The sequence below is a fragment of the Artibeus jamaicensis genome, unplaced genomic scaffold (genome assembly GCF_021234435.1).
Source record: "Artibeus jamaicensis isolate MK-2021 breed Jamaican fruit bat unplaced genomic scaffold, CSHL_Jam_final contig_252, whole genome shotgun sequence".
Taxonomy (NCBI): Eukaryota; Metazoa; Chordata; class Mammalia; order Chiroptera; family Phyllostomidae; genus Artibeus; species Artibeus jamaicensis.
This window is the reverse complement of record NW_026521538.1, coordinates 852,187-869,546: the sequence shown is the minus strand read 5'-3', so window position 1 is coordinate 869,546 and position 17,360 is coordinate 852,187. Positions and strand designations below refer to the sequence as shown.

General features: G+C 46.3%; 1 protein-coding gene across 2 annotated transcripts in view; it reads left to right on the top strand.

Annotated features, from left to right (window-relative positions):
* The window catches only part of BLNK (B cell linker), a 75,772-nt gene that overhangs the window by 36,478 nt on the left and 21,934 nt on the right, over window positions 1–17,360 (top strand). For both annotated transcript variants that reach the window (XM_037138914.2, XM_037138913.2), the window contains exons 4-8: window positions 2,652–2,692; window positions 7,052–7,208; window positions 9,672–9,832; window positions 11,847–11,928; window positions 13,110–13,181. In XM_037138914.2, the coding sequence (XP_036994809.1) occupies window positions 2,652–2,692; window positions 7,052–7,208; window positions 9,672–9,832; window positions 11,847–11,928; window positions 13,110–13,181 (513 nt within the window). The remainder of the gene's footprint in view (window positions 1–2,651; window positions 2,693–7,051; window positions 7,209–9,671; window positions 9,833–11,846; window positions 11,929–13,109; window positions 13,182–17,360) is intronic.

Sequence of the window (17,360 nt, the reverse complement as noted above, 5' to 3'; positions counted from 1 at the left end):
TAGATCTAGTAGTTTGGCTTGTCACGCTTTTCGGTCTGGGCAATGGCCTGCAAGGTTGTGACTTTATATCAGTATGGTGCTGTGAGTTCCATGTGGAGCCAAAAGAGGGGTGTAGCTGGTGGCAGGGAGTACCGTCAAATAACCTCTACCACAAGATGCTTTGGTCTCTCTACTGCCTCTGTGATTTGATGTCTGGACTGGGCCATTACGGCTCCTCCTTGGTTTTACCTAAAAGCTCGGGGAGGGCCAGGTGGTTCACATGAGATTCAGCTGCAGCAGCCAACAGATAACCAGGCCTTCAACCAATCCAGCTCCCATGCCAGCTAGCCATGTGGCCTCAGACAGACTTTGCAACTTCTCTTAGACGCAGTTTCCCTGACTGTAAAACAAATCACAACAGCACCTACCACATCTACCACACCTTTTGGGCCTCTGTGGAATCCACCTGAAGGTGGAGTCAGTGGCTGGCTAGGGCAGAGGATCAGAATGGCCACTGCACAGGGCAGGATGAAGTAGATGTGACATCGAGGTGCCAGCCGCAGCTGAGAAGGTCTAGAGGAAGAAGTGATAGGTTGTGACCAGAGGGACTGGGGACACTTTATGAAGGAGGGAAGACAGGTATTTCCGTGGGAGGAGGAAGATGGGCAGAAGGCAGAGCATGAGCAGAGCAGAGAACCCTCTGCTCCGAACTGGGCACAAACTCAAATGCAGGACGGGAGGAAGAAGCTGTTGGTACCACTGGAAGTGAACATGGCTGCCATGTTCAGTGGAGAATTCAGTGGAGGGACCAGAGGCAGAAGCATTTTGAAGGTGCTGCTAGGGAGTCTTGGCTCTATTCCAGAGGGAGCCCCTGATAATCCCTGAGGAAAGGAACACCAGGATCCAACCTTTAAGGAAATAACCAGAAACAGCAGGAAAGACGACTGGAGGGGAAAAGTAACAGGGACGGGAAAACTAGTTAGGTGGCTACTGTGAGTACATTCACCAGGAACTGATCCCAACGTGGACCCTGAACCACTGACAAAAGGTTCAGCAAATACACTTGACTGAGGCAGGCCAGCGTGTTTTATAAAGGCATTTTATAAAGGTTTCTATTTTAAAGGTTGAAACGAAAACATGTTGTCGCCTTAAGTGTTGGTTTTCTATTATCCCCAAACTTATGTGCCAGGTATTATTTTAATGGGAAGAGGACTTACCACCTGTGCTTCTTGGAAAACCCCAGTGGTTGCAGTACACTATAATTTTGTATAAGTCAACCCAAAGAATAACTTAATATGATTTATTTTGCTGTTAAATTCCAAGTTGACCCAGTATTTGGCTTGTTTGTAGAATGAAGTTCCTTCTTGGCCCCTATCATGTTTTTCTTCCCCACAAGAGGGCGCCATTCCTTAAACTTTGGCCTTTCTGGTCGAAAGACCTGCCTGCCGGGTTTGACCTCTGCAATCCCTTTCCTTGGGCCTCTGTGGAGTCCACCTGGAGCTGGAGTCAATGGCTGGCTAGGGCAGAGGATCAGAATGGCCACAACAGGCTCTACTGAGGTTCTGGGGGATTCAGGGACCACCCACAGGGCCCACTCACAGGGCCCTCCAGCCATGGCTGCTCAGGAGGACGGGAGGGGTTCTGGGACCCCTGGTGCAGTCATAGGGCCACTCTGCCATCTGCACCTACGTCTAGCTGATAGCCTGCCCAAAAGAGTAAATTGCATTTAACCTCTAAGTTCAGTTTATGCCAAGCTTCTCATACTCCAAGTGTGTTTAGGAGAAAAAAGGGTCAAATATTTCAAATATTTCCTTTTGTTGTCATAATTCTGACAACAAAGGAAATTTTATTCTCCGAGATCAAAAACTGTGTAAGACCTGTCATGTCCATGTTTATGCCCCTGCGGAGCCCAGGATGGCGCTCAGATCCAGCGAGGCAGCATGGTGTGGGGTGCAGAGCGTGCACTTGGAAGTCAGCCTGCAGGGTCCAGCCCTGGGCTTGGCTGTTGACTATCTGACCTTGGGCAAGTGACTTATTTTCTCTAGGCCTTGCTCTCCTCACTAGTTTTTTAAGAGAGCTCAGTGACTGCAAATCTCTAACAACATTGCCTGGCATATAGCAAAGTACTGGTTACAAATTTTCTCAATAAAATGTCAAAGTTAGAGCGCGAGAGGATCTTTGAAGTTATCTCCTCATTTCACAAATCTGGAAACTGAGGCCCAGGGATGTTAGCTGCTCCTGCCCACTCTCCAGCGGTTGGGAACAGAGCCTGCGTGAGAATTTAGGTCTATCTGACTGTGTCCAGTGCTCTTCCTACCACACCATCCACATGTTGCTTCAAAGAAATCCTTGGAAACAATACAATATGGATTGCAGGCTGCTGCTGGGTTACTCTAAGGTCCCCAAATTGTCCCTTGATAAAGAAGGACATGGGGCAGATGCACTATTTCTCTGCCCCAGTGGGACTTCTCTACTGGCTTTAAGAAACTGACTTTAAAAAAAAAAAGGATTCAAAAGTGAATGAACATCAGATGACTGTAACAGACAGTCAAGGTCAAGTAAAGAAGACCAGGAAGCCCAAGGGCAACATGTGCAGGTGCGAGGTGCTTGTGGACAGCGAGGGGCTGGCCGGCTGAAATTTATGTTTGTGCATTCTGTTCCCTACATTTCAGAGAGCCCTGCTGACGAAGAGGAGCAGTGGTCGGATGATTTTGTAAGTATTTGCTCCTGGGACTAGTCGGGTACCATTTCCACCAGGGTCTGTGGGAGGCTTTTTTAAGGGTTTGTTTCTGAATCACATGCTAGTGGCTGGCTGTGCCTCACAGGAGAGAGAGAGCCAGGCTAGAAGGGCCACCTACAGACAAGGCAGCAATAACCTCACACTGACTGACTTGCGCTAGCATCTTGTTAGGCTAAGAGCTTTATATGTGTTACCTCACCTGGTCTTCAGTGCTGCTCTCAGAGTAGGAATTCTTATCCCCATTTTCTGCTAGTATTCGGAGTCCTCACCAGCATGGCCAAAACAGATGTTAAAATGTTTAAATATTTCCGTGTCAGTTCAGAAGCCTCTCTCCGGAATTCCCCAGTGCACAGCCCCTCCTGGCTTCTACGTGGGAGCTCTAAGTAAACCAACAACTAGAGAGTAAAGGCCTGGCAACCAGGGGGCCCCGGGACATCCTTTAGTGCCAAAGTTAGACATTTTGAATTTCGCCCCCACCCATTTTACAGGTGAAGAAACCAAGGCCTGGAGAGCGCAACTGGTAGCTCCAAAATTCACTGTCAGACCCGAACCCCAGGCTTTTAAACTCCCCAGGTGCTTGCTGTGACCAAGCTGATCTTAGCAGAGCCTCAGCAGCCACAGAGTGAGAGAGAGGAACCAGGCCATGATGACATTGTGGGGGAGGGGTACGTCAGAATTAACTATAAACCTCTTGGAGGTGCCTTTACAACCCACAGAACCCCAGCAGCCACTTTTCTCTTAGGCTGAGTCTGACAGGGACAAGACATCCTAAACACTTTTCTTCGCAACAATTATTCCTCACGTATCAAAGTCATGCAGAGTAGTAGCCTGCTCCAATCTGTAAATTTTATATCTGGAAACGGATAGAATAGGGTCTCCACACAACAACACGCCATACAAGAAAACTAGGCTGAGAGAATGAAAATGACTTGCCCACCGTCGCTCAGTCACGCAGCGTCCCAAGATGAGAACTCGGGACTCCTGTCCAGCACCCAGAATTGAGCCTGAGCTCCGCTGTGTATACCACCTGGGGTTTACTCAGAGTACTAGGAGACAGGAGTTCCGTTCTTTTCAACTGCAAGAAAAGTTTTTTTTCTAAAGAGGGGACGAGATGGCCTCTCTACAGGTCACTTGGGCAGGAGTTACTTCCCGGAGCCCCACAACCACTGAGCCCTCAGAAGCACTGCTCCTGCGCCCCCTGCTGGGCGCACATATCGAGCCACGTCTTAGGTAAAGTTAAGAAGCTGGTCCTCATGCTGAGCGAAACCAAGAAAATTCAGCTTGCTAGCTGGGTAAAAAGACCGCACAGTGTGGACTTAGGGCGTACAAAAAACAAACAAACAAAAACAAAAAACAAACAAAAAACCCTGGAGAGAAGGAAATGACCTGTGTCCCACAGTCAAACAACCCAAATTAAGGTGCCAGCTATTATAAGGACTGAGAAAACATTCACTCACAGGTATTTTTACCACATTGGATTCCCACCGCACGTAGAATGAAATCTAGACTTGTTGCTCACAGCTCCGGGCTCCATGAAATCTGGCCCCTCTGGACTCGTCTGGGCCCCACCCCCTTTCCACAGGGCCTTGCTTATCACAGCCCGGTCCCACCGGCCTGCCTGCAGTTCCTTCAACATGCCAAGCTCCTGCCTGCCACAGCCATTTCAGACCCATGCTCCTTGGGCAGGAACATGAGAAGGCAAAAGAGGAGACACCAAAGAGCCTTCTTCCATTCTCCTGCAGTCGTTCAGCTCCTCCTTGTCCTTCAGGCTGGGTTTCAGTGTCTCCTTCTCAAGGCCCTTCAGGTGCCCCCGTCCAAGGTAGACTCATGCCTCCCAGTGCTGTCTGTCTCGGGACCCTGACTGTGGTAGCTTCTTTATCTGTCTGATGATCTACTTGTTACTCATTAGCCACTCTTTGTGTGCCATTGGGTGCCCTTGCTAGAGTATAATTTCTATGAGGGCAGGGACCGTGCTCAGAGTCCAGCATGATGCCTGGTACATAGTAGGCATTCAATCATTGATAATTGCTTAAATGAATAAATGGGCAGTTTGAAATGTTGTCTTACTACACAGTCCTTTCTGCAAAGTTTCCATCAGATTGCCCAGCATATTGCATTTGTTAAGTGTTGAATAAATGATAGAATTTTGTTTGCCAGAATTTAGAATAATTTGGGGGAAGGGGAGTTTTTTTAAGCTCTCAGAAGTTTGAGCACATTCCTTTTTTTAAAATTCTCTTGATTAAAAAGGTGTTCAATACATTCCCCTGTGTTTTAAGCAGGAGGGGCTCATGGTGTGTCTCCCACAAAGAAGATTTTCCAGATGAAGGGTCAGGCCAGCACTTGCCCCGAGGGCCCAGTTCCTTCCTCCTCAGTCCCTTCGCAGCCCAGGGCAGCAGCTCAACTTATTCATTCATCCGCAGCTCTGTAGTGGGCACCGACCTCTAACAGGTCCCATGCTGGGTCCTGAATATACAGTCTCGGTGCTGTCCTCATGCCGGTTCCCATCTGGTGGGCAGCCCAGCGTCAGAGGAACAGCTGACACAGTCTTTCTTCCTCTACTTCTCTGCCACCTCTGCCAAAGTGGTCCTCTTGTTCAGGCTGCAAGGACCCCAGTGCCCTCCCCGGGATATGCACTGCTCCTCAGCCTCCAGGTGATCAAGTCTCAGAAGTCCCATCCCCGCTCCGTGAAAACTGAGAGTGGGATGCCCAAACTGTCTCCCATGGGGCGCCTGCGTCTGGGCGCCTGCTGATTCTCTCACTTTCCAGACGTTCATTAAAGCAACTGCTTCTCAGCACTTGTACTGATGTCTCCCTGAGAGGCCACCCGAGCTGTGACTGGGTCTGGCCTGGATGAGGAGGGTGCCAGCCACCTCATGCTGGACTAGATTAGCCTTGGGAAGCCAGGCTCTTGCCCTGTTAAGCCTCTCCCCTACCGGCCAGCCCCGCTTTCCCTCCCACTTCACCTCCTGGAACCCCTGCCTGAGAACAGTCATTCACTTCTCCAGAGCACAGATTGCAGACAAATTACTCAACTCCTGTGCCTCAGTTTTCTCAACTATAAAATGGGATTTTTAAAAAACTATCTCTTGATTGCGGTGAGGAATAAATGAGGTATACAGCACACAGAAATGTCAGTTATAAGAATAATGTTATTACTATCAGTATTCTATTCAGCCCAAATTCATGTTCGTGTTCAGGAAGGACTGTTGAGCCCATCAGCTATTGCTAGGATCAGGGTTTGGGAAAATGCCCCTCCTGGAATTTCCTTATCTCACCCCATCCGCTTTCTCTCCCTCTGGGACAAGGACAGGCCATTCCCTTTCAGCCTCCTCCTCCCACTTTTCACTCTACTCCTCTCCCATCGCCCTTTGACTGAGGAGGAAAGCCTAGACCTCACTCGTGTGTTAATTCACTCATTCATCCCAACACACAGCTCCTGCCATGTGCCGGCCCCGTTGCAGGCCCCGAGGACAGAGCGGTGAAGGAAACACGACACCTGCATCACATACACCTGCACCGGCGTTACAGTAAAGTAGACAGGCCGCGGGGCAGGAGCCTCATCCATTCGCTGGGAAATCAGTGTGGGTCGTGCATCGGGTCAGGCAGTGCGGTGTGGGGGGCAGAGGACACAGAGGTCGGAGGACCTTTTCACTCTCGAACCAGATATTTCTTCAACCAAATACACTCGTGTGTATGCTACATACATAAACTATCTCCAAACAAAATGCACAAGACGCAAGTAATTCTGTTTGCCTCTGGGGAGGGGAACTGAGTGTCTGGGAAGGAGACTTCATTACAGCCTTCTGAACTGTTTGATGTATTTTTCAATATTAACTTAAATCAAATTTATATTTAATAAGAGAAAGAGAGTGGACTCTGAGTCCGTTTGAAGCCTAGCCCCTCTGGTTTACCAGCTCTGTTTTTAAAATTTTTTAAATTTCATCTCCTCAAAGGTATTTATGTATTCTCGTGTGTCCCCTTCTGCTCTCCTTATTAAACTTAGGTTTTCCTCAATGGTCAACATTCACAATAAATAAAACCTATCAGTTATTCTATTTTTCTGTCTTCCTAAAATATATTTCCTCTCCCATTGTTCTTTGCCCACGTAGAACTTTGGCCCCCCTGCGGGTTGAGTGGCCCACCCGTTTCCCCAGCTTCCCCGCACCAGGACCAGCCACTGCGGGCCGCCTACACTAGGTGGCCAGCCTGTCCACCTAGTGGCCAAGCCTTGCTTCCTCCTCCCCACAGCGGGGAGCAGCTCGGCCGCCTAAGGCGGGGCTGTCCTGACGACCAAGCGTGGCCAGGCACTGAGCATGCCGTCTGCACTTGCAGGACAGCGACTATGAAAACCCAGACGAGCACTCGGACTCAGAGATGTACGTGCTGCCCGCCGAGGAAACGGGGGATGATAGTTATGAGCCGCCGCCTGTGGAGCAGGAGACCAGGACCGTTCACCCAGCCCTGCCCTTCGCCAGGGGCGAGTACGTAGGTGAGGCCATGCCTTCAGTCCCTGGGTGCTCAGTGGGGACGTGGGGGCGGGGAAGGGGGGTCAAGCCGAGGCTGGGAGGGAGTCTCCCATTCGCATCGCCTCCAAGTGGGCCATCTGGTCGCTCACAGGTAATGGCGCCCCAGCTGGCAAACTTGCCCATGTGACGGGGGGAAGTATCCTCCCTAAACCAGGAGTAGTGGAAACAGGCAAAAGATAAACCAGCACACCCTGATGGCTGCTCCCGACTCCCACCAGTCTGAGAAATCAACCCCAAGATTAGCCCTGCTTCTCTTCGGGCTTCCTGTGCACAAGGTTCTGAGTTTTCTTTTGAGTCGTCTATGCAGAAGGAAGATGACCACCAAGGAACCCAGTGTCTGCTAATGTCCCTCCTTCTTCCATCCCCACCTCGACACTGGCTGCCTAGGACTGTGGACTTTCAACCAGGGGTGAAGGTGGGGAGAGGAGGTTTAAGCCTAGAATTAGCCTCATAGGTTAACTGGACACAGCTCAGGGCTGGCCTCCAGGCCTGAGTGGCTTTTAATGTCCCCCAAGAAGAAATTTGTGTACCAGTCTTAGGACGAGTGTGTGTCAGTGACAATCACAATGATACTTGCATTTCTACACAGCGTCCTTACCTGTAAAGGGCTTTTTGTCCATTATCACTGCCATTAACTGCCTCCCCAGACCACCAGGTGCTGCTGCTCATGCCACAATCTATGAGCACCCACTATGTGGTAGAGCTATGCTAAATGCTGAGCATCCAGCAGCAAACAAGACAGACGTACCCCAGACTTCTTAGTCTGCAATTTCACGCTTTTCAGCTGCAGCCTGTATCACCCTCTCAATAATCTTGAGCAAAACATTCACCATGCCCCCCCACAGTGGCCATCACCTTACAAATGAAGCGTGCGACGCTCAAAGGAGTAAACTAATGGGCCAAGATTTTATATGTGGTGGTGGAGCTGAGATGCAAGCGAGTCCATTCAGCCTCCAAAGCCTACACTCTTCACCGCTCCGCTCTGCACCTCACCCAGCATGTTTTTAAGTGACTCTTCAGTCATCACGACAACCCTGGGAAGGAAGAGGCTGCACTAGGCCCATGTTACAGACCAGGAGACCACAATTTGGGGTGGTGAAGTGCCTCATCAAGGTCACACTCTTCAAAACCTGTCTTCTGTGTTTTGCAACTTCTGATGGACTTAAATTTTACATTCAGAAATCTAAGTAAACTCCAAGACCTGCAAATAAAACTATAAAAACTGACAGAGTAATAAGCACAGCAAAATAAGTGCCCCCCTGAAGATTTTCCCACAAAGCATCAGTTGGAATCTGGGCTCACAGAATTGGCTGGGCAGATGGCATCCACCACCTTATGGTGGCAATATCAGTTCTGTTTGTTAGGTGTCACCTCTGCCCCTGCTGCTTTCATTGCTCTGTTCCTGATCCCTACAATACCTCTGACGTGGACATGATGATCCTCGCTTTTAGAGATTGTGTTTATTTATTTATTTTTAGAGAGGGGGAAGGGAGGGAGAGAGGGAGAGAAATATAAATGTGTGGTTACCTCTTATGAACTCCCTACTGGACACCTGTCCCACAGCCCAGGCATGTGCCCTGACTGGGAATCGAACTGGTGACCCTTTGGTTCACAGGCCAGCACTCAATCACTGAGCCACACCAGCCAGGGCTATCCTCACTTTTAAAATGAGGAATGTGAGTCCCACAGAGGTTGAATAATGAATAACTAGCCCAAAAGAGTGCAGCTAATGGGTAGCAGAGCAGCAGACTGAACTCAGAGCCACCTGGCTTCAGAGCCTGGACTCCTCCCCTGATACCTGCTGAGGACATTCCTGGGCAGGGGGGCTCATGGATTCTCCATGATTTGAAGGAAATCAGTGAGGGGAGGACCATAGGTTCACCCAGATGAGCAGTCACAACCCTGAACACACCTTATAATAACCTGGGGACCCCATAAAAATCTATAATGCAAGGTCCTTCCCTACAAGTTCAAACTGGTTATGCCTGGGGTAGGCCTTGGCATTTTTTTAAAAATCCCAGGTGGTTCTTATGTGTAGTGAATTTGAGGATTTCTGCCCTGAAGATTCATGGAGTAAGCGAACCCACAGGGGAGCAAGTTCTCTTAGACCCTCACCTTGCCAAGGTCATCATCCACTCTGTTGGGCACAGTGCTGGGCTCTCAGCTTTCCTGAGCCAGTTGGTCTCCATCTCTCCCTTGGGAAGATGCTTTTGATGAGGATCTTCTAGTTTGTGTAAGTAAGTCAATGGGCAGTTGAAACTTTTTACCTAACATGCTATTTTATTCTTTTAAGCACTGCCCCAATTTGTGGCTGCTTAGGTTCTAAAGGTTCTGTACTTTCTAGAGCTCAGTGCTTTCCCCCAGGGAATGACCGGGAGCCCCTTTCATCTTACGCTTTGTTGTCGTTGTTTGTTGTTCCTTTCAAGACAATCGATCAAGCCGGAGGCAGTCTCCGCCCATCAGCCAGACCCTTCCCACTAAGCCCACCTGGCCTTCTGCTAAGGCCAGGCTGACCTCCACTCTGCCAGCTCCAACTTCTCTGCAGAGACCTCAAGTCCCTCCCAGGCCCAAGGACCTTGAGGATGAGGTAAAGTGAATTTGTCCTATGGCTTCCCTGACCCAGTAGAAGGCAGGGTGTAGGGCTGGGCAGGGAGAAGGTGCCAGGACAGTCTGGATTCAGGCCTTCCTTCCTCCATCCCCACTCTCCATTCAGCATTAACCACTTTGTCCCTTCACTGCCTCCCTCTAACTTGCCAGTGTGATGCTGGATGGGTGTTTTGTTTCTGTCTCTAAAAATGGTATGTATGACCTGATTGTAAGAATTTTTGATCTCTAGAGACATGTAGTATAATATCAATACTGGATCTGTGCCCCTCTTCTTACCCTCTTTCTCTCCCCTGGTTTCCTGTGACTCTTCTCTTTCCTCTATAAGATAGTTTCCTGTCTTTATTCTCCATTGCTTTTCTGCCCTGCCCCCACCTGGCTTCCTTTCCTCCACCTTCTTTTCTCTCTGCTCCTCCATGATCCTCCTCTAAGACACGGATGGTGGCACACATAAAGGAAACCCCTAGTCTGCAGGAAGAGCTGATAGCAGTGCCTACCTTATTAAGTTGTTACAATGATTAAGTGACACAATGCATACAAAGTACTCAAATGAACACCTCGCAATAAGTGCTCAATATAGTTTGGTTTACGTTTTTCTCAGTACCCACCTTGGTCACCTACCAAGGCAGGTTGTAAAATCACTTTGAGATCTGATCACCTCATATCAATGTAAAAATCACTCCCTCCCTATATTTATAATTAATTGATTATTAGCAAAGGTGCCAAAACAATTGAATGGAGAAAGAATAGTTTTTTTAGACAAATTGTGCTAGGATAACTGTATAGCCACATGCAAAAGAATAAAAGTGGTCCTCTGTCTCACACCATTTGTAGAAATTAACTAAAAATGGAACTTACATTTAAATGCAAGAGCTAAAGCTATTAAACTCTTAAAAGAAAACATAGGTATAAATCTCTATGTCCCTGGGTTAAGCAATGATACCAAAAGCACAAACCACAAAAGAAAAATAGATAAAATGATACCACCAGAAAGTAAAAAGACTACCTATAGTATGGGAGCAAATTTTTGCAAATTATATATCTGATAAGGTATTTATATTGAGAAAATGTAAAAAATTCTTACAACCCAATAATAAAAAGACAAACAACCCAATTCAAAATGAGTAACGGAGTTGAATAGACTTTTCTCCAAAAAAGATGTACAACTGGCCAAAAAGCACACAAAGAGATGTTCAACATCATTAACCATGAGAAAAATGCAGATCAAAACCACAGTTAGATACTACTTCATACCCATGATAATGGTTAGCATCAACAAGACAGACGACAAGGACTGGTGAGCGTGTGGAAAAATTGGAAGCCCATACGTTGCTGGTGGGAAACAGTTCAGCAGCTTCTCAGACCCGTAAACATGGAGCTACAACATGTTGCAGCAACACCACCACTAGGCACATTCCCAAGAGCAGTGTCCATCCGCACAAAAACTAGTACATGCATATTCATAGCAGCATTGTTCATAATAGTCAAAGTGGAAATAACCCAAATGTCCATTGACTGATGAATGGATAAATAAAATGTGGTATAGTCATACAATGAAATACTATTTGGCCACAAACGGAATGAAGTAGTGTATATGCTACAACATGGTTGAAACTTGAAATCATTATGCTAAGTGAAAAAAGTCACAAAGGACTACATATTGTATGTTCCATTTACATGCAATGTCTAGAATGAACAAGTATTTAAGATGGGAAGTAAATTATTGGTTGACTAGGTCACAGGAAGGGGTATGTGCAGAGTGACTATTGGGTACAGTGTTCCTTTTTTTGGGTGATGCAAATGTTTTAAAATTAGATTACAGTGATGGTTTCACACTCTAACTGTACTAAAATACTAAATTATGCTCTTTACATAGAGAAACTTAATGGTATGCAAATTAGACCTCAGTAAAGATTATTTTTTAAAAATCGCTCCTTTCCTTACAATAACCTATAAATGTACAGCATTTTTCTCATCCATTCTTGCATTTCTCTTAGGCTGATTACGTGGTCCCTGTAGAAGATGAAGATGAAAACTATATTCATCCCACAGAAAGCAGTTCACCCCCACCTGAAAAAGGCAAGTGTTTGTAGTCTTAAGCCCCTGAAAATTCCCACCAGTTGATGGAGGCATACATGGCCATTTGGTAGCAAGCACTAAGGGGCTCAGAAATGGTAGTGCCCAGTCCTCTCTCCTCTGTGGCTACAGCATTTGCCTACTTTGACCGGTTGAGCAGAGGCATCAGTGAGTGAGCCATCTCTGTGTTTCATAGTCTCTACCTTCTTCCTCTCTCCTCTGCCATGGTTCATTTCCTATGTTACATTATGAAAGCACCTAGGTGCTTATCATTAGCTGTGCTCACCTACAATGGACTTCTCATAAAACCTAATACTCACAAAGTCACAAACCACCAGGTTGGTCTTACAAATATTGCAGGGACAATTTCTACAGAGGACTGAAAAATGAACGAAAGAGTAAAATATGCTCTGTGTCCTGATTCTTTAAAGTTGGTGCTATTTCAGAAACATGTTGTTTGTAAATCCTTCACAGAATAACAAATGTAATTACAAAGAAATTATTTTAAAAAGCCAGTGCCACATACCCTCAGTGGAACAGTCCCTATTTTCTCTGGATGTAGTCACTGTGTTCAAGAATGCAATCCTGTGTGATACCTCTTCAAGTAACATTACTCATCGAACAGTGAAGTAGCAGTACTCGGTTTTTATTCTGCCATTAAGTCGCAACTCTCTCCTGCATTCCTTAAATACCACCAGTGATTTCAAGACCCATCTGAATTCCTGAGCCACCCAGCGCCATGAAAATAAATGCACATTAAACATGCCCTCCCCAACAAACCCTGCAAAACACAAAAGAAAATGTGTGTGTCACTTGTGGCAGAGAGGGTAGGACTATTAATTTGGCTCCTCCACTATTAGGTCCAATACACATCTCCAAAACAAACAAACAAACAAACACCTCTTCCATCTGCCAGACCTCCCATTTGGCAAAGGAAATTCCAAGCCAGTATTCACCCTAACAAAATCCCTATCAAAAACATTTTATTATTCCTTTAATCATTAATATATTCCTTTAAAAAGTGTTTCTTCTGAGGAGACTCTTATACATTTAATAAGTATGTTTCCCATTCTTTGCTAATTCTCTGGTCTGATCCATCATTTTCACGATGTATTTCCCATATGTGTGAATCTCCTTTGTTAGACTGCATTCGTAATCATTGTGTGTTTATTTGTGTGTTTAAGCTCCCATGGTGAATAGATCGACAAAGCCAAACAACACTTCCAAGCCAGCCCCTCCTCCAGTGACAGCTTCAGGTAAAGTATATGTGTGATGTGGTGCTTTTTAAAATTGTAGAATGATTGCATTTGAGGATTCAGTTTTTAATCTATTCCAAATAAGATAAACAACTGAGATAACATATCAAGAAGTAATCACTTGCATTTTCAAATTACTTAATGAATGGTAACAGGAGATCTCATCCTCATGCACTGTCTGGTAGCACCAATGTTGAAGGCACCCCCCCTCTCCCCCATGACACTGGGCCCCTATTAGATAAGCCCTAGTTTTCATCCTACCTCATTGGATACTTTGCTGGCTCCTCCTCCTCCTCTCCCAACTGAGGGTGTCTGCATCATTCAGCCCTCAAACCTTTGCTCCTCTTTCAGAATATCATGGTGGTTAAGAGCTTGGGGTTTGAGCCAGACAGATCTGGGTTGGAATCCGAGTCACCAGCTGTACCACTTTGGGCCTGTACATCACCTCTGCAAGCATCCGATTTTCTCACCTATATGTGGGAAAGTGCACTACCACAGAAGAATGCGAAACTGTGAATGCAAAACTCTTGGTGCAGTGGCTGGCACACAGTAGGTGCTCAGGAGAGTACAATTTTTCACTTCTTCAGGGTTCATCTCTTCTTCTGGCCTTATTTCTCTTGTCTATGGTGATTATGCTCTGGTGTCCACTCCTGACTGGACACTGGACATTCCCACTGCCGCCCACTGCCTCTGTCACCTTCCTGCCCTCTGGGCATCCCTGTTCCACTTTGCATGCCAGCCTCCAGGCTCCATGTCTCAGAGTGCCAGTGTTCTTTCTAAAGGCTGCTATTTCTTTTTTCTAAATTTTCTCTACTATTTTATTTGTCGCAACCCTAGTCCAGGCTTTCTTTGCCTCATCATCTCACACCTTCTGCCTGTGACTGTCACTGCTCATGACTTTGCCTCTAGGCTCTCATCTCAGTCACTAGCCTAAGCTTCTCAATGCTTCCATGTGTTGCCAGTTTCACCCCATTACAAAGTTAGTTTTTACCATGCCACCACTAACCAAACCTGAACTCCCAATAATGCCTAGGGTTTGGCAACCCCAAAACTGAGGCCCATGAAGCCAGGTGGTACCCCCATATCCCCATTACAGCACAGAGAGTTCAGGAGCCTCCTTCTAGCCCTCCCTGCTTCTCCCTCTCCCCTCCACCCATCTCTCAGTCTCTCTCTTTCTCTCTCCCAGAGCTGAAGGCTGAATACAAAAGATTGGGAGATGGAGCTCTGCTTCCAGGGCCATGGTCCTTGAGAAAATATAAAAGAACAGTATTTTTTTAACCTCTTTCTACTTTCATTTCTTGTGCAATTGTTTACCCTCATCACGAGTTCTTGTCCTATTTATCCTCTCCCTTGGAACCCAAGGGCTCTTTATATTTGGGGAGTAACAGTCAGAACCATCAATTCATTTAACTTCTGGGAGCAAATGTCAACCCACCAACCTAACATCAGTACAGCACGATTGCTTTGGTCCCAGCTGAAATGGAGACTCCTCACTCAGGAGAAGGCTGCTATCACCAGAACAGAAAATCTTTTATTGACATAGATAAATGGAGGCCTACAATTTCCTTTAGAAGAGTTTAATAATCTCTGGTGTTTGCATCTTCAAATGCCCGTACCAAATCAGGGCTTTTCTTCTTAAAGCACATCCCATACTCCAACCATTCTGTATTTCATAGGTTCTACCTTCTGGTCTTTGTGTTCTCGCTTTAATGTCATCAAACCCTACCCACCCTTCAAGGCCCAGCATGAGGTCTCCCCTTCCTGGAAGCGTCCTATGGTTTCTGTAGCCCTGAGAGAGCTTTCCTGTGCGGTCTCATCCCACTTACACTTAATCCCACCCCTGCTCTCTAATCACTGTGTGTCTGACTCTGATCTCCCTAACTAGGCTACAAGTTCATTGAAGACATTGCCTTAAATGTTGCTTGTTCAGGAGGCCTTTCTTGACCCTGTTTTTGTACTGCATCCCCTTGGTCTGCTCTCCTTTAGTCCCCCACACTCCATCTTTATTTATCCCCTAATCCCTCCTGAGTTCTCTCTCTCTCTCTCTCTCTCTCTCTCTCCTATAAGACTCTCAGTATCTGTCTCACAGCTGCGTTTCCAGGGCCCAGACAGGACTGGCTCAGAGTAGGTACTGAAATGGTAGATGGGCCAGTTGCTGGAGAGAGTGGCTGGGCCCCATTGCTGGCTGTAGTTGAAGAATCACATGGCACCATCATGAGGGCATTAGCCCACTGGATTTATTATTCTTTCATTTTCTATTAATCAAGTGTAGCTATATTTTAATACTAGAGAAATAAAGAAACCGGATAAAGAAACCAAACCTGAACAAGAAAACAATGTCCTAATTATATGATTGTTGGATACAGACAGGAGGAGAAGGGAAGTAAGATAATTTGAATGATGAGACTACTAGTGTGTGTCCCTGGATAACCCTCTGTTATATGTTAAAAGCTTCAGATAGTGCCCTCACAGACGTCACGAAAGGGCTAAAGTTTCAGGTTGGTGACACACCATGTCGCTTGCCTCTGGTTAAAATTGCTTTTGGCTCTTTGAGGGCTATTAGGTGCTCACGGAGGATTATGTAGAGAATTAGGTGCAGTGGCAGCCTCTCTTACTCTTTGTGTTCCGGACTGAGAAGCCCTGTAACAGGACTGGGCACAGACTCCAAAGCCAGAGGGCTCAGGTTCTGGCTGACACTTGCAAGGTATCAGACTTCTAAGAAGCCAAGTAATCTCTCCGCTCCCTAGAGTCCACCTCTGAAACATGGAGAAAGCACTACTTAAGCTTAGGGGTACCGGGAGAATTAAATGAGTAAATACATAGGAATCACGCTCCTAAAATGACAGCTCTTTTTCACTTACTGTTCTTATTCCAAATGCCTAGCTTAATCTGCCTAAATTCATGAGCAATCCAGCACAGCATCCTGTACACCTCTCAGGAAACAACTGTGTTTCTTCCATTTTGTGTAAAGCTTTACTCTAAATCAGGGTTTCTCAGCCTCAGCACTTTGGCATTTGGGGCTAGAAAAGTCTTTGTCCTGGGGGCTGTCTGGTGCATGGCAGGATGTTTAGCAGCACCCCTGGCCTCTGCCCACTAGATGCCAGGAGCACCCTCCCCCAGTAGTGCCAAGCCAAGATGGCTTCAGACATTGCCAAATGTCCACAGGGGCAAAGAACCACTGCCTTAGACCAAATGAAAGATTCAAGCTCATTGTGATTTATCCCTCAATGAGCATTTAGAAGATAGTGCAAGCTCTGGCTGATTTGTAGCTTTTGTCAGAAGAGGGTAGACAGAGCTTTTATTTCAGAACTTCCTTTAAGTAAATAGCATTGTAAAAGTGTTCTATATTCTTATTTCCTAAAATAGGGAGGGAGTTTTGGAATGTACAATCCCCTGCTAATATGCAAGTTGAATTTTACGTATAATCCAAATCACTCTGAAGTTGTTAAATTAAATGCCTTTATTTTGTAACGGTCCCCGAGAGTAAGAGCTGCTTCAGATGGTGCGCAAGCCCCTAATGGCAGTAAGGTGTCTGTAACAGTTCAACGACATTAAATCCCAAGGGCTTAGAATGCAAACATGGAATCTTTAAGAATTAAGGAAACTTACCAACATTGTATGTAAAACTGAAAAAGAGAATGATGTATAAAATATATGTGGTAGAAGGAAAAACTAAGGGTAATTGTTTTCTTAGTTGAGAAGCTTTGGTAAACACCAGCTTGTACAAAGCCTACACTGTTATATCAGCATTAACATAATTTTTTGATCAACACAATCAAAAGGAAGCTAATTTTTCACTTTTATCATATTGTTGGACACATCTCTCTCTATTGCATACCCTCCATCACATTCCAAAGTTCTCCCTTGGAGTATTCCAACCAAGAGTGTGGCTTTGTCAGAAGGAAAGGATCCTGACAGTGAGGAGGGTACCAGGTGGTCCCACCCAGACCTGGAGCAGCAGAAAGGGTCACTGGCCTGTGAAATCCATCCTCCCACGTGCATCCACAAAAGCAGACCACTGTTTCACTAATCTCTCCCCAAATGAGGGAGAAACAGCAAGTGCATCTGTATGCCAAATCACGCCCCAGTATGAGGTACTGGCTGGGGAAGAAAGTGCCTACCTTGGCTTTACACTCAAATGGCCTTGGTTTTCAACCCCAGCCCTGCCACTTAACCTCT